The 17,021-nt window shown below is 44.1% G+C and overlaps 1 protein-coding gene across 2 annotated transcripts in view; it reads left to right on the top strand.

Annotated features, from left to right (window-relative positions):
- Positions 1–15,629: 15,629 nt before the first annotated feature.
- The window catches only part of CMTM8 (CKLF like MARVEL transmembrane domain containing 8), a 43,408-nt gene continuing 42,016 nt past the window's right edge, over positions 15,630–17,021 (top strand). Inside the window, exon 1 of one of the 2 annotated variants that reach the window (XM_084858264.1) lies at positions 15,630–16,112. In XM_084858264.1, the coding sequence (XP_084714390.1) occupies positions 15,918–16,112 (195 nt within the window). In that variant the 5' untranslated portion in view covers positions 15,630–15,917. The remainder of the gene's footprint in view (positions 16,113–17,021) is intronic. The other variant, XM_084858265.1, reaches the window with a different exon arrangement.

Here is a 17,021-nt window from a genome sequence, read left to right as displayed (position 1 = left end):
GGGAATTCGAAGCAGGAAAATGCTACAGTGTGAACATTCATAAGATGGGGGTGCCTTGCATTGCTTTTATAAAGATATGTAAAATGTAAACATCCACTTGTGTGCGACCTGGAACTAATGACTTTTAAAATGTAAATATGGCTGTAAATACCATATGAGCCAAGAGTTAGAAAATACAGCTGACATTCTGTTAGACAGACAGACAGACAGACAGACAGACAAGCAATGTTGCTATTTATTGGTGGTGGTGGTTGTGATTTAAATTTATACCCCTACAAATTCTGAGAAAACGCAAAGTGGCTTACAATAACCAATACATTGTTCCATCACCAAGAATAAAAACAATTTAAAAACAAAATTACCCTGAGACAACAACTAGCTAGACAGCACTACAACTATATAACTCCAGCATAGATGTGCGGTACAGATTAAAAAGAAATCTGCAAATGTATGGCTGGGTTCGGATAATCAGTGGGGAAAAGAAGCCACTGTGGTTTCTTTTCCTTGCCTCGCACATGCTGCTTGCACACCCGCCATTTCCCCAATTATTCACGCCATGGCACGGATTGTTTTGTCATCCAAACCTGGCAAGGTGCATGGCAGGGGTGGGTTCCAAAGCATCCCGCGACCCATGGCTTGTTGTAGGGGTACAGGGTAGTTTGGCACCCCCGCTGAACAGCTCGCCAGGTTCAAATGACCTAACAACCCATGCTATGGTGCAATTAGGGAAATGGCAGGTGCACAAACAGCACATGCCAGCCAGCCAAGGAAAAGAAGCCTTTTCCTCTAATGATCCTCTGAACCCAGCCTATAAATTCAGGCAAGCTTTCTATGGAAGGGGATTATCAAATTATTAGGTTACCCCCAAAGGATCTATTTAGGTTAAGAGCATCATCTGAAGTAGCCCATACATAGCAGTTATTGTCCAGCACAGGAAGGAGACACAAGATCGGAATGCATTGTTTTGCAAATTGTATTCACACACTATCCCTCTGGGGGAGTATGCACTTCTTTGTCATTGAGATTTGTCATACCTTAGCTGCAAAATTCTGAAGATAACTAGAAACAGCAACCTGTTTGATGTGATGAGATCACTGCAGTCCCTATGATCTTGGAGTATTTACCTTTAAACAAATTGATTTTCATCAGCTAAAAACAATGTCCTCCTCCCCCACAGCTGTTTGACAGGCTTTCAACCACTGTATGGTAAATATTACAAATTGTCTATTTACACAAATGTCTGCTCTGTTGAGCAAATGAACAAAACCAGATGCTTTATAGACTTTTGCTTCAACCGTTTGCTACTAATACTGGAACTGGGTCTTTCCATTGTCACAGGATATATAAGTGTGTTTCTGTATATGTGTGAGAGAGCTTCAGCTATTGGGCAATATAGAAATGGAATGAAAAATAAAAGTACAATAAAATATAATTAGAGGTTCTCTCTTCTCTCTCTCTCTCTCTCTCTCTCTCACACACACACACACACACACACATACATGCACATATAACAGCTATATCTATAATATACTGATTATCCTGTTTTCATTCTTCAGATAGACTTTTGTAACTGGCATTTTTTGATAAGTTCACCAATATTTTGAATGCTAGATTTTTAAAAATATAAATATGACAATATTATTGATAAAGCTCCTAAAATGGCTAGATGTTGTACAAGGATAAAACTAACAAGGCCCTGCCTGAAGGCTTACAGTCTAATAGATTCTTCTCCAGTTTTGTACTTGGTGTCATTGAAAACACTCCTTCATCCTTCCAAAATCCCAAATGTTAACCTGGTTTGAATGCAATGACAAGCCAGTGTGGGTGAATTTTCCTGTGGGGCTTCTCATCATGGCAGTGGTCACCATTTTGAATATTCAAGCTGCAGCATGCCGTACCTTGTAGTTATGTGCAAACCCGGCAAGGGTGGGTTGCTGGGATAGTTAACAAGCCACCCAGAATCCATGGGCTGCTTTAGGGTTGCGGCAGCAACTTTTGGACTTTACCATGAGGTAAATTTTTAAAAATACGAGAGTTTCCCAGTCCTGGTTTGCATGTAACAATATACTACAGCATGCCCCTGCCACACCCCAAATATTCAAAATGGCTGCTGCAATGAAATGCCCCGCAGGGAAATTAACCTATGGCAGCTTCCTGTAATGTGCAAACCAGGACTGGGAAACTCTTGTATTTTTAAAAATTTACCTCATGGTAAAGTCCAGAAGCCACATTTAGAATAACCACTCAGCAGCTGGTGACAATGGTGGTGAGAAGATAGATTCATTGAGGGAGGGAGCCCATAGATGATGTCTTGCCCAAGGGCCTGAAAAACCTGGCACTAGATGCCCAGAGCGCTTCGGCTATGGGGCAGTATAGAAATGTAATAAATAAATAAAATGTAAGGGAAGCAGTGCCCTGGCATTTGTGTTTAGATCATCAAGAAAGAACCAACTTGACAGCCTTGGGCTGATCATACAGGATGCGTGTGTTCTTTTGCTTAAAGATATAGTAGGAAAAAAACACAATTGTCCTATATGTTATCATACTTAACAGTTCAAAACGAATCTCAGCAGTGCCTGCAGCATATGAAGTGGCAGGCTGTGCACTAGATTGTGCTTTAATATTCATATACACCCACTTATGTGCATGAGTATTAGAGTCAAAATGCATTTTGATTTAGGTAAAATCTTTCATCAGGGTACATTTCAGCTTTAAGACTCTTTTAGCTCATTATTTCAACACATACACCGGTTGTTCAGATGGATATATTCTCAGTTTTCCTATCCCTTGAGCTTTAATATCTGCTTCTTTGCATAACCTCTGTTCCCACCAGCTGGGGCTGGTTTTATCAAAAGACCATATCACATGTTTGTTGTTAGAAAGTTATCCAAGTCCTCATCAGGCTTATATTAACAAAGATAATTTTTTTGCCAAGCATTGTACCAGTCTGCTTTAAGACTCTGCTGAAGATCAGCGTATTGTATTAAATTACTTACTTTGTTATAAAACTTTATTTCCTGCTTTTTCACATTAACAGACATTCAATTAATGTATATAATTTTTAAAAACAAAATGCAATCATAATGAAAATACTCCACAGAACTAGCACAGTAGTATAACATGTAAGGTTAACAGTCAGTGCCTCTTTTTTTCCCATTCTACGAAGCAGAAGCCTAAAAAAAAGTTCTGCACTCAGAGTTAGTAACTTTTGCTTTAAATAACCCCTCTGCCCCAGGAAGAGCCAGCAGGTAATGTTTGGGCAGACAAAGCCAAGACAGAAAAGGAGAGAGCTGTTTTGGGATGGAACCAATCTAGCAGATCAGGGTGGAGCCAGGTCAGAACCTAGACGGTTACAGGTGAAACTTGGCAGATTCTAGAGTTCACTAGCTTGTTGTACTTCAGCACTAGATTGCTTGACAAAACACTAATTTATTAAGGGCACAATCCTATGCATGTTTAGATAGAGAAAAGGCCTACAGCTCCCAGCATACCCCAGCCAGCCATGCTGGCTGGGGCATGCTGGGAGTTGTAGCCCTTTTCTCTGTCTAAACATGCATAGGATTGCAACCTAAGTAGTTAATAAAATACTGTCTCATTAGCAGTGCTGTCTGCACCTTTCATCTTTGAAATGCTTTCCGTCTGTGCTTATTGTCTATCACAGAATGTAGCTTTTAGCAGGAAGAGCTGTTAGGAACAACATAGTTTTATTTTATTCTCTTCAGTAAGATCTGTTACATCTAAAATCTTTCTTCTTTTCTAGCCAGCTACAATTCCATTTTGTAGGCGGGCACATGTTCTATGGTCTCATTCATCAGGTAGTTGTATAGCACGCTGGTTTATCCTAGAGAGTGAAGTCAAGTGGGCCTTAGGAAGCATTACTAACAACAAAGCTAGCGGAGATGACAGTATTCCAGCTGAGCTATTTAAGATCCTAAAAGATGATGCTGTTAAAGTGCTGCACTCATTATGCCAGCAAATTTGGAACACTCAACAATGGCCACAAGACTGGAAAAGGTCCGTTTACATTCCAATTCTAAAGAAAGGCAATGCCAAAGAGTGTTCAAACTACCGTACAACTGCGCTCATTTCACATGCCAGCAAGGTTATGCTCAAAATCCTACAAACTCAGCTTCAGCAGTATGTGAACTGAGAACTACCGGATGTACAAGCTGGGTTCAAAGAGGCAGAGGAGCTAGAGATCAAATCGCCAACATTCGCTGGATCATGGAGAAAGCAAGAGAATTCCAGAAAAATGTCTATTTCTGCTTCATTGACTACGCTAAAGCCTTTGATTGTGTGGATCACAACAAACGGTGGCAAATTCTTAAAGAGATGGGAGTACCAGTCCACCTTACTTGTCTCCTGAGAAACCTGTACGAGGGTCAAGAAGCAACAGTAAGAACCGGACATGGAACAACCGATTGGTTCCAAATTGGGAAGGAGTACGACAAGGCTGCATATTGTTGCCCTGCTTATTTAATTTATATGCAGAGTACATCATGAGAAACGCCGGGTTGGAGGAATCACAGGAGAATTAAGATTGCCGGGAGAATTATCAACCACCTCAGATACGCAGACGATACCACCCTAATGGCAGAAAGCGAAGAGGATCTAAAGAGCCTCTTGTTGAGGGTGAAAGTGGAGGGTGCAAAAGCTGGTTTGAAACTCAACATTAAAAAAACTAAGATCATGGCATCTGGCCCCATCACTTCCTGGCATATAGAAGGGGAAGAAATGGAAGCAGTGACAGATTTTTTCTTGGGCTCCAAGATCACTGCAGATGGTGACTGTAGCCATGAAATTAAAAGACGCTTGCTCCTTGGGAGGAAAGCTATGGCAAACCTAGACAGCATAGTAAGAAGCAGAGACATCACCTTGCCGACACAGGTTCGTATAATCAATGCTATGGTTTTCCCAGTAGCAACGTATGGCTGTAAGAGCTGGACTATAAGGAAGGCTGAGCACCGAAGAATCGATGCTTTCGAACTGTGATGCTGGAGAAGACTCTTACGTGTCCCTTGGACTGCAAGGAGGTCAAATCAGTCAATCCTAAAGGAAATCAACCCTGACTGCTCATTGGAAGGACAGATATTGAAGCTGAAGCGCAAATATTTTGGCCACCTAATGCGAAGAGAAAAGTCACTGGAAAAGACTCTGATGCTGGGAAAGATTGAAGGCAAAAGGAGAAGTGGATGGCAGAGGATGAGATGGCTAGATAGCATCACCGATGCAATGAATATGAACCTAAGCCATTGAATGTGTCAGTCAATCCCAGTTCCCCATTTGTACAATGGGTATATGAATAAATATGGGGCAGTATACCCATGCACCAGCAGGACCCACCTCTAGTGCAACATGGAGATAGTGGTTCTAAACGCAACCGCAAACAAGTGGAAATATTTCCACTCATTTCTAGGTTGCTTTTAGAACTGCTACCTCCCCATTGTGCTAATGATGGGCCTGGCTGGTGCAATGGAATGAGTGGGAGCACAGCAGCTCTGTTGGATTCTGTCAGTGGTTTAGATGGCAAAGCACTTTGCACAGCAGTAATACTTGCATTTTCAGTTGTTCTGGTGTTGATTTCCTTAATTCCTATGCTCTGGTAACTTACAGTCATTCCTTAGTTTAAAGGAATGACTCTAGTTTAAAGACTACCGTTTCTCTCTAGGTAACTCCAGACTATTTAATAATGCATTTGAATTGCATCATCCATGATTCAGTGTCATTCACCTGCATTATTGAAAGCACATGATGTTCCCATCCAGTCCTGGATTAGAAGCGGTGGCCATCTAGGCCTATGGCAGCTGCACCATTCAACCAATCTCTCCTGCTTGTTTTCATCATGTCAGCCCGTGTCAAGTCAGTTGCGTGCATCCTGACAAAAATTCCCTGCTACAGTGTTGTTCTGGACTGTGGCCACACTACACTGGCATGTTATGATAGCATGCTGGATAAATCTGTACACTCTGTAATACAGATCAGTGGTAAATACAGAGATAAACTCACTTTCCTATAATTGGTGTGTATGATGAAGTACAGTTGCAGGCAAATATAGGCTAATTGTTGACTGAAGTACCATAGTGACCCTGCTGCACTTTTACTTGAAAGGTTCATTATAAAAATAAGGTAAATGGGCCCCTTCTTTCATTCTGACTGCACGGCAATAAAAGGGTGATTGTTCAAGCTGCAGTATTCAATTATTTTGTCTCTGATGCTATCTACATGTAAGAAAATATAGGCTTGCTTCGTGGGTCTCTCAGCAATTTTCCATTTTGCTCTTCAGAGTAAAGATGCAGAACGAAAATAAGACTCTTGGAGACTCAAGGCCTCTTTGAGATATAACACAGCTAAGATAATTCAGCGAAGTCTTGCATTTGCTGGAATTGATTTTTGTACGAATTTGTCTGCTGGGCAGGAAAAACCCTACAAATTAAGAATGCTACCTAGGGGTACAGTTTAAAAGAATTGCAAAAGGGAATTAAAGCATCTCATTCTTATTGAATTCCAACAAACTAAAATGCAACATGGCAATCAGGCAGGAAACATTTCCTAGTGGAATAATTGTTTTGATATGTTTAAGAAAGCTACATTAACCCTTGTTGATTTGCCTGCTTGAAGGAATTGAAGGCTATGCAAAATAGGTGTGAAATTTCCTTCTGGGAAAAAACAAAGGATGGCTCTTTTGTTTTGAAAGCAATTTATTTTTGTAGTCTAAACGTGAAGTGCTCTCAGTACTCAAACCACAAAGCATAGACTGTGGGAAATACATTGCTTCTGCAATGAAATTCTTGAGGAGAGAAAACTCAAGAAGGGTGAGCTATACGTTGACAATGGAATTATACTCCATCATTTATCTTACATTATAGAAACAGCCACACAAGTGGATCCTAGCTCTTTCATCTCCTATGCTAAAGTGCATCATTGCATGCCTAAGCTCCAATTGGGCCAAATGCATAAGAGACAACAGTAGCAGTAGATGTTCCACAGATCTCTATGGAGGCCCTATGCTTGTATATGCATTAGAAAGTCAGTGCAGCGTAGAGGTTAGGGTGTTTGACTAGGACTCAGGCTACCCAGGTTCTAGTCCCCACTCAGCCATGCAGCTCACTGGGTGTCTTTGGGCCAGTCACTAACTTTCAGCCTAACATAAAATAAATGGAGAAGAGGATCATGTACACTGCCTTGGGCTCCTTGGAGGAAAGGCTGGATATAAAAGTAACAAATAAGAAGGATCATGCCTGCAAGTTTCAACCCCTCAGCATGAGTAATATCCACAAACAGGATGCCATGTCTGCATAGAGGCCTATGTTCATAGGCCCTAGTGCATGTAGGTGCAAACTGCATGATCTGTATGCCGCAGTTTTCCCAGTGTATAGATCAAATGAATCAAGTTTATGCATGTTCACTCATGCCAGGGGTGGGCAATCTTTTCTTCTGTTGAGGAACACATTTTCTTGTGGGTAATCTGCTGGGGGCAATACGCTGGCAGCAAGCAGAGCTGAAGCTAATGATGAGGAGGGCCATAATCACTTTTTTCTTTCTGCCGCTCTTTTTTCTCTCTCTCTCTCTCTCTCTGTCTCTCTCTCTCTCTTCTTGCCACCCTCTTTCTTCACTCTCCCTCTTCCATCCTGTGCAGTAGACTGCCAGGGAAGGGACAGATCTCTCTTGTATGCAGAACTGATTGTATGCAGAGGGTCACATGAACTTAGGCTGAGGGATGCATGTGGCCCTAGGTTACTCACCCCTGCTCTATGCACTTAGGCCCTATGCAGACATGTGGTCCAACACATGAATGTTTGGCATGCTAAAGGGGTGAGGTAGGAGGCACAAGCATAAGCCCTTTCTCACACATACGTAAGAAGAACATTTGCAGGTATCTACTCTGTTCCAGAACTAAGGGCTGATTTAGACTCTATCTGCATATTTAGGTAATGCACACAATACAGCTCAGGTGGAACCGTACCACTTCAGAATGCTGAGAAGGAAACGGCATTTTCATCCCCCAAGTTAAAAACTGTATACACAGAGAAAACAAATACAGGTAGTGGGAAAGCTTATATGCCCTCTCTACTATATGCTTGCTCTCCATGAGCAAGGAAGATTTGATGCGACGGTGCATCCCATTATACAATCCTCTGAATATATTCTGAAACGTTAAATCCCTAGAGGACTGTACCATGTGCTTTTCTAATGTATTGGTTAGCCCTGAGACATGCAAAATTGAAGTGGTACAGCCCTTGTGTGAGGGCTGCATGCCACCTCAAGTTTTACATGTGGGGCCATTTGCTTGGTATCATCACTATGTGAAAATCACCACATCTCATACATTTGCCACATCAGAGAGAGGCTTGGGTTATTCACAAAGCTCTGTCAGGGTAAACTTGTGAGTCCCAAATGATACATTGGAATAGGCACAGAATCTTGTTTTTGGATGTGCGTTTTTCATGCTGAAAGTCCACAGCTGTTGGTGTTTTGTATGCCTGCTGTTCTGCACACACGTCTGCATTCAAAAGGTCAGTAACATGCTTTGTTGTTGTTCAGTCGCTAAGTTGTGTCCGACTCTTCGTGACCCCATGAACCATAGCACGCCAGACCTTCCTGTCCTCCGCTCTCTCCCCGAGTGTGCTCAAGTTTATATTCACTGCATTGGTGATGCTATCTAGCATTCTCATCCTCTGCTGTCCCCTTCTCCTATTGCCTTCAATCTCTCCCAGCATCAGGGTCTTTTCCAGTGACTTTTCTCTTCGCATTAGGTGGCCAAAATATTTGAGCTTCAGCTTCAATATCTGTCCTTCCAATGAGCAGTCAGGGTTGATGTCCTTTAGGATTGACTGATTTGACCTCCTTGCAGTCCAGGGGACTCATAAGAGTCTTCTCCAGCACCACAGTTCGAAAGCATCAATTCTCTGCGCTCAGCCTTCCTTATAGTCCAGCTCTCACAGCCATACGTTACTACTGGGAAAACCATAGCTTGGATTATACGAACCTTTGTTTCTGCTTCTTATTACGCTGTCTAGGTTTGCCATAGCTTTCCTCCCAAGGAGCAAGCATCTTTTAATTTCATGGCTACAGTCACCGTCTGCGGTGATCTTGGAGCCCAAGAAAATAAAATCTGTCACTGCTTCCATTTCTTCCCCTTCTATATGCCAGGAAGTGATGGGGCCAGATGCCATGATCTTAGTTTTTTTAATGTTGAGTTTCAAACCAGCTTTTGCACCCTCCACTTTCACCCTCAACAAGAGGCTCTTTAGATCCTCTTCGCTTTCTGCCATTAGGGTGGTATCGTCTGCGTATCTGAGGTGGTTGATAATTCTCCCGGCAATCTTAATTCCGGCCTGTGATTCATCCAACCCGGCGTTTCTCATGATGTACTCTGCATATAAGTTAAATAAGCAGGGTGACAATATGCAGCCTTGTCGTACTCCTTTCCCAATTTGGAACCAATCAGTTGTTCCATGTCCAGTTCTTACTGTTGCTTCTTGACCCTCGTACAGGTTTCTCAGGAGACAGGTAAGGTAGTCTGGTACTCCCATCTCTTTAAGAATTTGCCACAGTTTGTTGTGATCCACACAATCAAAGGCTTTAGTGTAGTCAATGAAGAAGAAAGAGATGTTTTTCTGACATTCTTTTGCTTTCTCCATGATCCAGCAAATGTTGGTGATTTGATCTCTAGTTCTTCTGCCTCTTCGAAACCCAGCTTGCACTTCCGGTAGTTCTCGGTTCACATACTGCTGAAGCCTAGCTTGTAGAATTTTGAGCATAACTTTGCTGGCATTTGAAATGAGCGCAATTGTACGGTAGTTTGAGCACTCTTTGGCATTGCCCTTCATTGGAATTAGAATGTAAACTGACCTTTTCCAGTCTTGTGGCCATTGTTGAGTGTTCCAAATTTGTTGGCATATTAAGTGCTGCACTTTAACAGCATCATCTTTTAGGATCTTAAATAGCTCAGCTGGAATACTGTCATCTCCGCTAGCTTTGTTGTTAGGAATGCTTCCTAAGGCCCACTTGACTTAACTCTCGAGGATGTCTGGCTCAAGTTCAGTGACTGCACTATCATGGCTATCAGGGACATTAAGATCTTTCCTGTATAGTTCTTCTGTGTATTCTTTCCACCTCTTCTTAATCTCACCTGCTTCTGTTAGGTTCCTGCCTTCTTTGTCCTTTATCATGCCTGTCTTCGCACAAAACGTTCCCTTGAGATCTCCAATTTTCTTGAAAAGATCTCTAGTCTTTCCCATTGTTTCCCTCAATTTCTTTGCATTGTTCATTTAAGAAGGCCTTCTTGTCTCTCCTTCTTATTCTCTGGAAATCTGCATTCAGTTGGATATATCTTCCCCTTTCTCTCTTGCTTTTCACTTCCCTTCTTTCCTCAGTTACTTGTAAAGCCTCATCAGACAGCCACTTTGCTTTCTTGAATTTAGATTGCATTTGGATGGATTGAGTTGCTGCCTCCTAGACAATGTTACAGACCTCCGTCCATAGTTCCTCGGGCACTCTGTCTATCAGGTCTAATCCCTTAAATCTATTCCTCACCTCCACTGTATATTCATAAGGGATATCATTTAGGTCATACCTGAATGGTTTAGTGGTTTTCCCAACGTTCTTCAATTTAAGACGAAATTTTGCAATAAGAAGCTCATGATCTGCGCCACAGTCAGCTCCAGGTCTTGTTTTTACGGACTGTATAGAGCTTCTCCATCTTTGGCTGCAAAGGAGATAATCAATCTGATTTCGATATTGACCATTTGGTGATGTCCATGTGTAGAGTCGCCTCTGGTGCTGTTGGAAAAGAGTGTTTGCTATGATCAGCGTGTTCTCTTGGCAAAACTCTATTTGCTTTTGTCCTGCTTCATTTTGTACATCAAGGCCATGCTTGCCTGTTATCCCGGTGATTTCTTGACTTCCTACTTTAGCATTCCAATCCCCTATGATGAAAAGGACATCTTTTTTTGGTGTTAGTTCGAGAAGGTGTTGTAGGTCTTCATAGAACCGATCAACCTCAGCTTCTTCGGCCTCAGTGGTTGGGGCATAGACTTGAATTACTGTGATGTTGAATGGTTTGCCTTGGATTTGTACTGAGATCATTCTATCGTTTTTGAGATTGTACCCCAGTACCCTTTCCCCACCCTTTTTATTCACTATTCCATTTCTTCTAAGGGATTCTTGCCCACAGTAGTATAATGGTCACCTGAATTAAATTTGCCCATGCTTGTCCATTTTAGTTCGCTGATTCCCAAGATGTCGATGTTCAGTCTTGCCATCTCATGTTTGACCACCTCCAGCTTACCTTGATTCATTGATCTTACATTCCAGGTTCCTAAACAATATTGTTCTTTACAGCATCGGATTTTCTTTTCACCACCAGACACATCCACAGCTGAGTGTCTTTTCGGCTTTGGCCCAGCCACTTCACTCTTTCTGGCACTACTTGGAAATTCCCTCTGCTCTTCCCCAGTAGTATATTGGACACCTTCTGACCTGAGGGGCTCATCTTCCAGCATCCTATCTTTTAGCCTTGCGATATGTTCCATGGGGTTTTCTTGGCAATAATACTGGAGTGGGTTGTCATTTCCTTCTCCAGTGGACCATATTTTGTCAGAACTCCCAGCCATGACCTGTCCATCTTGGGTGGCCCTGCACAGCATAGCTTATGGCTTCCCTGAGTTACGCAAGCCCCTTCGCCACAACAAGACAGTGATCCATTGTTGTTGTTGTTCAGTCGTTCAGTCGTGTCCGACTCCTCGTGACCCCACGGACCATAGCACGCCAGGCCTTCCTGTCCTGCGCTCTCTCCCGGAGCGTGCTCAAGTTCATATTCATTGCATCCGTGATGCTATCTAGCCATCTCATCCTCTGCCGTCCCCTTCTCCTTTTGCCTTCAGTCTTTCCCAGCATCAGGGTCTTTTCCAGGGAGTTTTCTCTTTGCATTAGGTGGCCAAAATATTGGAGCTTCAGCTTCATTATCTGTCCTTCCAATGAGCACTCAGGGTTGATTTCCTTTAGGATGGACTGATTTGACCTCCTTGCAGTCCAGGGGACTCGTAAGAGTCTTCTCCAGCACCACAGTTCGAAAGCATCAATTCTTCGGCACTCAGCCTTCCTTATAGTCCAGCTCTCACAGCCATACATTACTACTGGGAAAACCATAGCTTTGATTAGATGGACCTTTGTCGGTAAGGTGATGTCTCTGCTTCTTACTATGCTGTCTAGGTTGGCCATAGCTTTCCTCCCAAGGAGCAAGCGTCTTTTAATTTCATGGCTACAGTCACCGTCTGCGGTGATCTTGGAGCCCAAGAAAGTAAAATCTGTCACTGCTTCCATTTCTTCCCCTTCGATATGCCAGGAAGTGATGGGGCCAGATGCCATGATCTTAGTTTTTTTAATGTTGAGTTTCAAACCAGCTTTTGCACTCTCCTCTTTCACCCTCAACAAGAGGCTCTTGAGATCCTCTTCACTTTCTGCCATTAGGGTGGTATCGTCTGCATATCGGAGGTTGTTGATAATTCTCCCAGCAATCTTAATTCCGACCTCTGATTCATCCAACCCGGCATTTCTCATGATGTACTCTGCATATAAGTTAAATAAGCAGGGTGACAATATGCAGCCTTGTCGTACTCCTTTCCCAATTTTGAACCACGCGGTTGTTCCATGTCTGTTTCTTACTGTTGCTTCTTGACCCTCGTACAGGTTTCTCAGGAGACAGGTAAGGTGGTCTGGTACTCCCATCACTTTCAGAATTTGCCACAGTTTGTTGTGATCCACACAATCAAAGGCTTTAGCGTAGTCAATGAAGCAGAAATAGACGTTTTTCTGGAATTCTCTTGCTTTCTCCATGATGCAGCGAATGTTGGCGATTTGATCTCTAGTTCCTCTGCCTCTTCGAAACCCAGCTTGCACTTCCGGTAGTTCTCGGTTCGCATACTGCTGAAGCCTAGCTTGTAGGATTTTGAGCATCACCTTGATGGCATGTGAAATGAGCGCAATTGTGTGGTAGTTTGAACACTCTTTGGCGTTGCCCTTCTTTGGAATTGGAATGTAAACTGACCTTTTCCAGTCTTGCGGCCACTGTTGAGTGTTCCAGATTTGTTGGCATATTGAATGCAGCACTTTAACAGCATCATCTTTTAGGATTTTAAATAGCTCGGCTGGAATACTGTCATCTCCGCTAGCTTTGTTGTTACTAATGCTTCCTAAGGCCCACTTGACTTCACTCTCTAGGATGTCCGGCTCAAGTTCAGTGACCGCACTATCATGGCTATCAGGGACATTCAGATCTTTCCTGTATAGTTCTTCTGTGTATTCTTGCCACCTCTTCTTAATCTCATCTGCTTCTGTTAGGTCCCTGCCTTCTTTGTCCTTTATCATGCCCGTCTTTGCACAAAACGTTCCCTTGAGATCTCCAATTTTCTTGAAGAGATCTCTAGTCTTTCCCATTCTGTTGTTTTCCTCGATTTCTTTGCATTGTTCATTTAAGAAGGCCTTCTTGTCTCTCCTTGCTATTCTCTGGAACTCTGCATTCAGTTGGGTATATCTTCCCCTTTCTCCCTTGCTTTTCGCTTCCCTTCTTTCGTGAGCTACTTGTAAAGCCTCATCAGACAGCCACTTGGCTTTCTTGCATTTCTTTTTCTTTGGGATGAATTTCGCTGCTGCCTCCTGAACAATGTTACGGATCTCTGTCCATAGTTCCTCAGGCACTCTGTCTATCAGGTCTAATCCCTGAAATCTATTCCTCACCTCCACTGTATATTCATCAGGGATATGATTTAGGTCATACCTGAACGGTTTAGTGGTTTTCCCGACGTTCTTCAATTGAAGCCGAAATTTTGCAAGAAGCAGCTCATGATCTGAGCCACAGTCAGCTCCAGGTCTTGTTTTTACTGACTGTACGGAGCTTCTCCATCTTTGGCTGCAAAGGAGATAATCAATCTGATTTCGATATTGACCATCTGGTGATGTCCATGTGTAGAGTCGCCTCTTGTGCTGTTGGAAAAGAGTGTTTGCTATGATCAGCATGTTCTCTTGGCAAAACTCTATTAGCTTTTGTCCTGCTTCATTTTGTACACCAAGGCCATGCCTGCCTGTTATCCCGGTGATTTCTTGACTTCCTACTTTAGCATTCCAATCCCCTATGATGAAGAGGACATCTTTTTTTGGTGTTAGTTCGAGAAGGTGTTGTAGGTCTTCATAGAACTGATCAACCTCAGCTTCTTCGGCCTCAGTGGTTGGGGCATAGACTTGAATCACTGTGATGTTGAATGGTTTGCCTTGGATTCGTACTGAGATCATTCTATCATTTTTAAGATTGTACCCCAGTACTGCTTTTCCCACCCTTTTGTTGACTATGAGTGCTACTCCATTTCTTCTAAGGGATTCTTGCCCACAATAGTAGATATGATGGTCACCTGAATTAAATTCGCCCATGCCTGTCCATTTTAGTTCGCTGATTCCCAAGATGTCGATGTTCAATCTTGCCATCTCATGTTTGACCACCTCCAGCTTACCTTGATTCATTGATCTGACATTCCAGGTTCCTAAACAATATTGTTCTTTACAGCATCGGATTTTCTTTTCACCACCAGACACATCCACAGCTGAGTGTCCTTTCGGCTTTGGCCCAGCCGCTTCACTCTTTCTGGCGCTACTTGGAAATACCCTCTGCTCTTCCCCAGTAGCATATTGGACACCTTCCGACCTGAGGGGCTCATCTTCCGGCGTCATCTCTTTTAGCCTTCTGATACGTTCCATGGGGTTTTCTTGGCAAGAATACTGGAGTGGGTTGCCATTTCCTTCTCCAGTGGACCACATTTTGTCAGAACTCTCTGCCATGACCTGTCCGTCTTGGGTGGCCCTGCACGGCATAGCTTATGGCTTCACTGAGTTACGCAAGCCCCTTCGCCACAACAAGGCAGTGATCCATACTTGCCTATAATAAAACTGGTAACCTACCTTTCAAAAACATTTTAAACTCAACGTGGCTCACAAGTAAAAATACTGCAATATAAGAGATGCATCCTATATGCACTTATCTGGGAACCAATCCTATTGAACTCAATGGGGCTTGCTTCTAAGTAGACATGTATAGGATTGCACCGTTAATACAAAATAGAACTTAAACAGGGGACTGAAAAGCAGCTGCCTGTTTATTTTAATCCCCTTATCAAAAATAGGCGCTTTCTTCCCAGTGAACATACTAAACCAGGCAAACTCCTGTGTGGTGTAAGTACATTTGAAAGTCCCCTCGGGCTGCTTTACAAATACGTAACAAATTGGCGTGTGTGTTTCTTCAGGATAAGGGGCCTGCATAGCCCAGTGCTACCCAGGTTTATTCTGAAGTAATTCCCTTTCCCACGGCTTTCAGAGGGACTTCCAGGCAAGCGCGCCTAGGACTGCGGCAGCCTTAACTCACTCTGCAAATGTTAAGACTGGCGCGAATGTCAGGAGCGAACGTTTTCAGCCAGTTCAGCAAAATGCAAACCGAGGAGCCAACATGGAGCGCGACTTTAGTGCTTGGTGGTTACGCGGGCCCTCTTCCCTTCTCCCCACCCCCTCCCCATTCTCTACGGACCCGAGTGTCGCAGGCCTCTCCCCCCTCCCCGCCTGCGTCCGTCTCCTTTGCTCTGCCCCCTGGAGTCCCGCCGGCTGGGGCTCCTCACAGGCGCCGCCACCGCCACACAAAAGCCGCCACTTCCCTTCACTCTCCGCGTCTCCCTGGCCGTTCCCAAGCAGCCCCGCGCGTCATTCGCCTCCCCGGGGCGGCAGCCCTGCGGTAACAAGCCCAGAGCGCAGCGCTTCCAGCGGGCTGGGTTGAGAAGCGTCGCCCGGGCTTTGGTTGTTGAGGAAGGGCGGAGGACGACGACGACGAGGGGCGCTTGGCGGGGACGCGCCGGGAGTGGTGGTGGTCCCCGCGGCTGAAGATGGAGCCACCGTCCCACCACCACCACCACCACGAGACGCACCAGCAGCAACAGCAGGACGAGCGCGCGCGCTCGCCCACGGTCACCACCACCGCCAGTTCCTTCACCGCCAGCTTCTCGTCCGCTTCCAGCACCCTCGCCTACGACCGGGAGTTCCTGAGGACTCTGCCCGGGATCCTCATGGTGGTTGAGATTGTAAGTAAGGCCACTTCCAGGAGGCGAAGGCGAAGGCGGCTCCTGCTAGGCGACACCTGGGAGCAAGTCCCACTGAACTCGCTGGGGCTGACTTTTTCTGACTCTGCGCGTATCGGGCTAGCTTGCGCAGCATCTCGCTCAAGGGGTGCTTTAGTTTTAAGAACATTCGTTATTGGGCGAATTAGAAATGCAATAAATACATACAACGGGTGGCAGCACCATTCACCTCTCTGTCTCGCTGTCTTTGGAGTTAAATTGCATCTACGTTATTCCCCCCCCCTTCCCCAATTTAGTTAGGATTTTGCCCCTCCCCACCTCAAAGATTGCAGAATCTCCCTTTTCTGATGCAGACTGTATACAACAAACGGTGCACTTCCAAGGGCAAATCCCAGCCATAGTGGATGAACATTAAACATGCAATAAAATGAAATAAAATACACAAACCATCCCAAATGGCAGCCTTCTGCAACCTGGTCCCCTCCAGATGTTTTGGACTACATCTCCCAGACCATTAGCCATGCTGGATGGGGCTGATGGGAGTTGAAGTCCAAAATACCTCGAGGCCACCAGGTTGGGGAAGGCTGCCATAGGGAGCAAACGCTAGTAGGGAGTGTTTAAAAGCTAAGTGTTCAGGGGCATAGTCTGAAGGCATATGAGGCAGCCGTCTTGCTGACGCTAAGCAGGTTTGGGTCTGGTCAGTGCTTGGAGGGGAGACCACCGTGTAGCCACCTTAGGTGTCATGATGGAAGAAAGGTGGGATATAAATGCAATAAATAAATATATGTTTATATTTATTGAATATATGTTTATATTTATTATATTGATAATGAATATGAACTTGAGCACGCTCCGGGAGAGAGCGCGGGACAGGAAGGCCTGGCGTGCTATGGTCCATGGGGTCACGAAGAG

Source organism: Heloderma suspectum, chromosome 5, assembly GCF_057233095.1.
Source record: "Heloderma suspectum isolate Gila_16-S chromosome 5, 16-S_ref, whole genome shotgun sequence".
Lineage (NCBI taxonomy): Eukaryota > Metazoa > Chordata > Lepidosauria > Squamata > Helodermatidae > Heloderma > Heloderma suspectum.
Note: the sequence above shows the minus strand (reverse complement) of the source record. Positions and strands in the feature narration are given on the sequence as shown.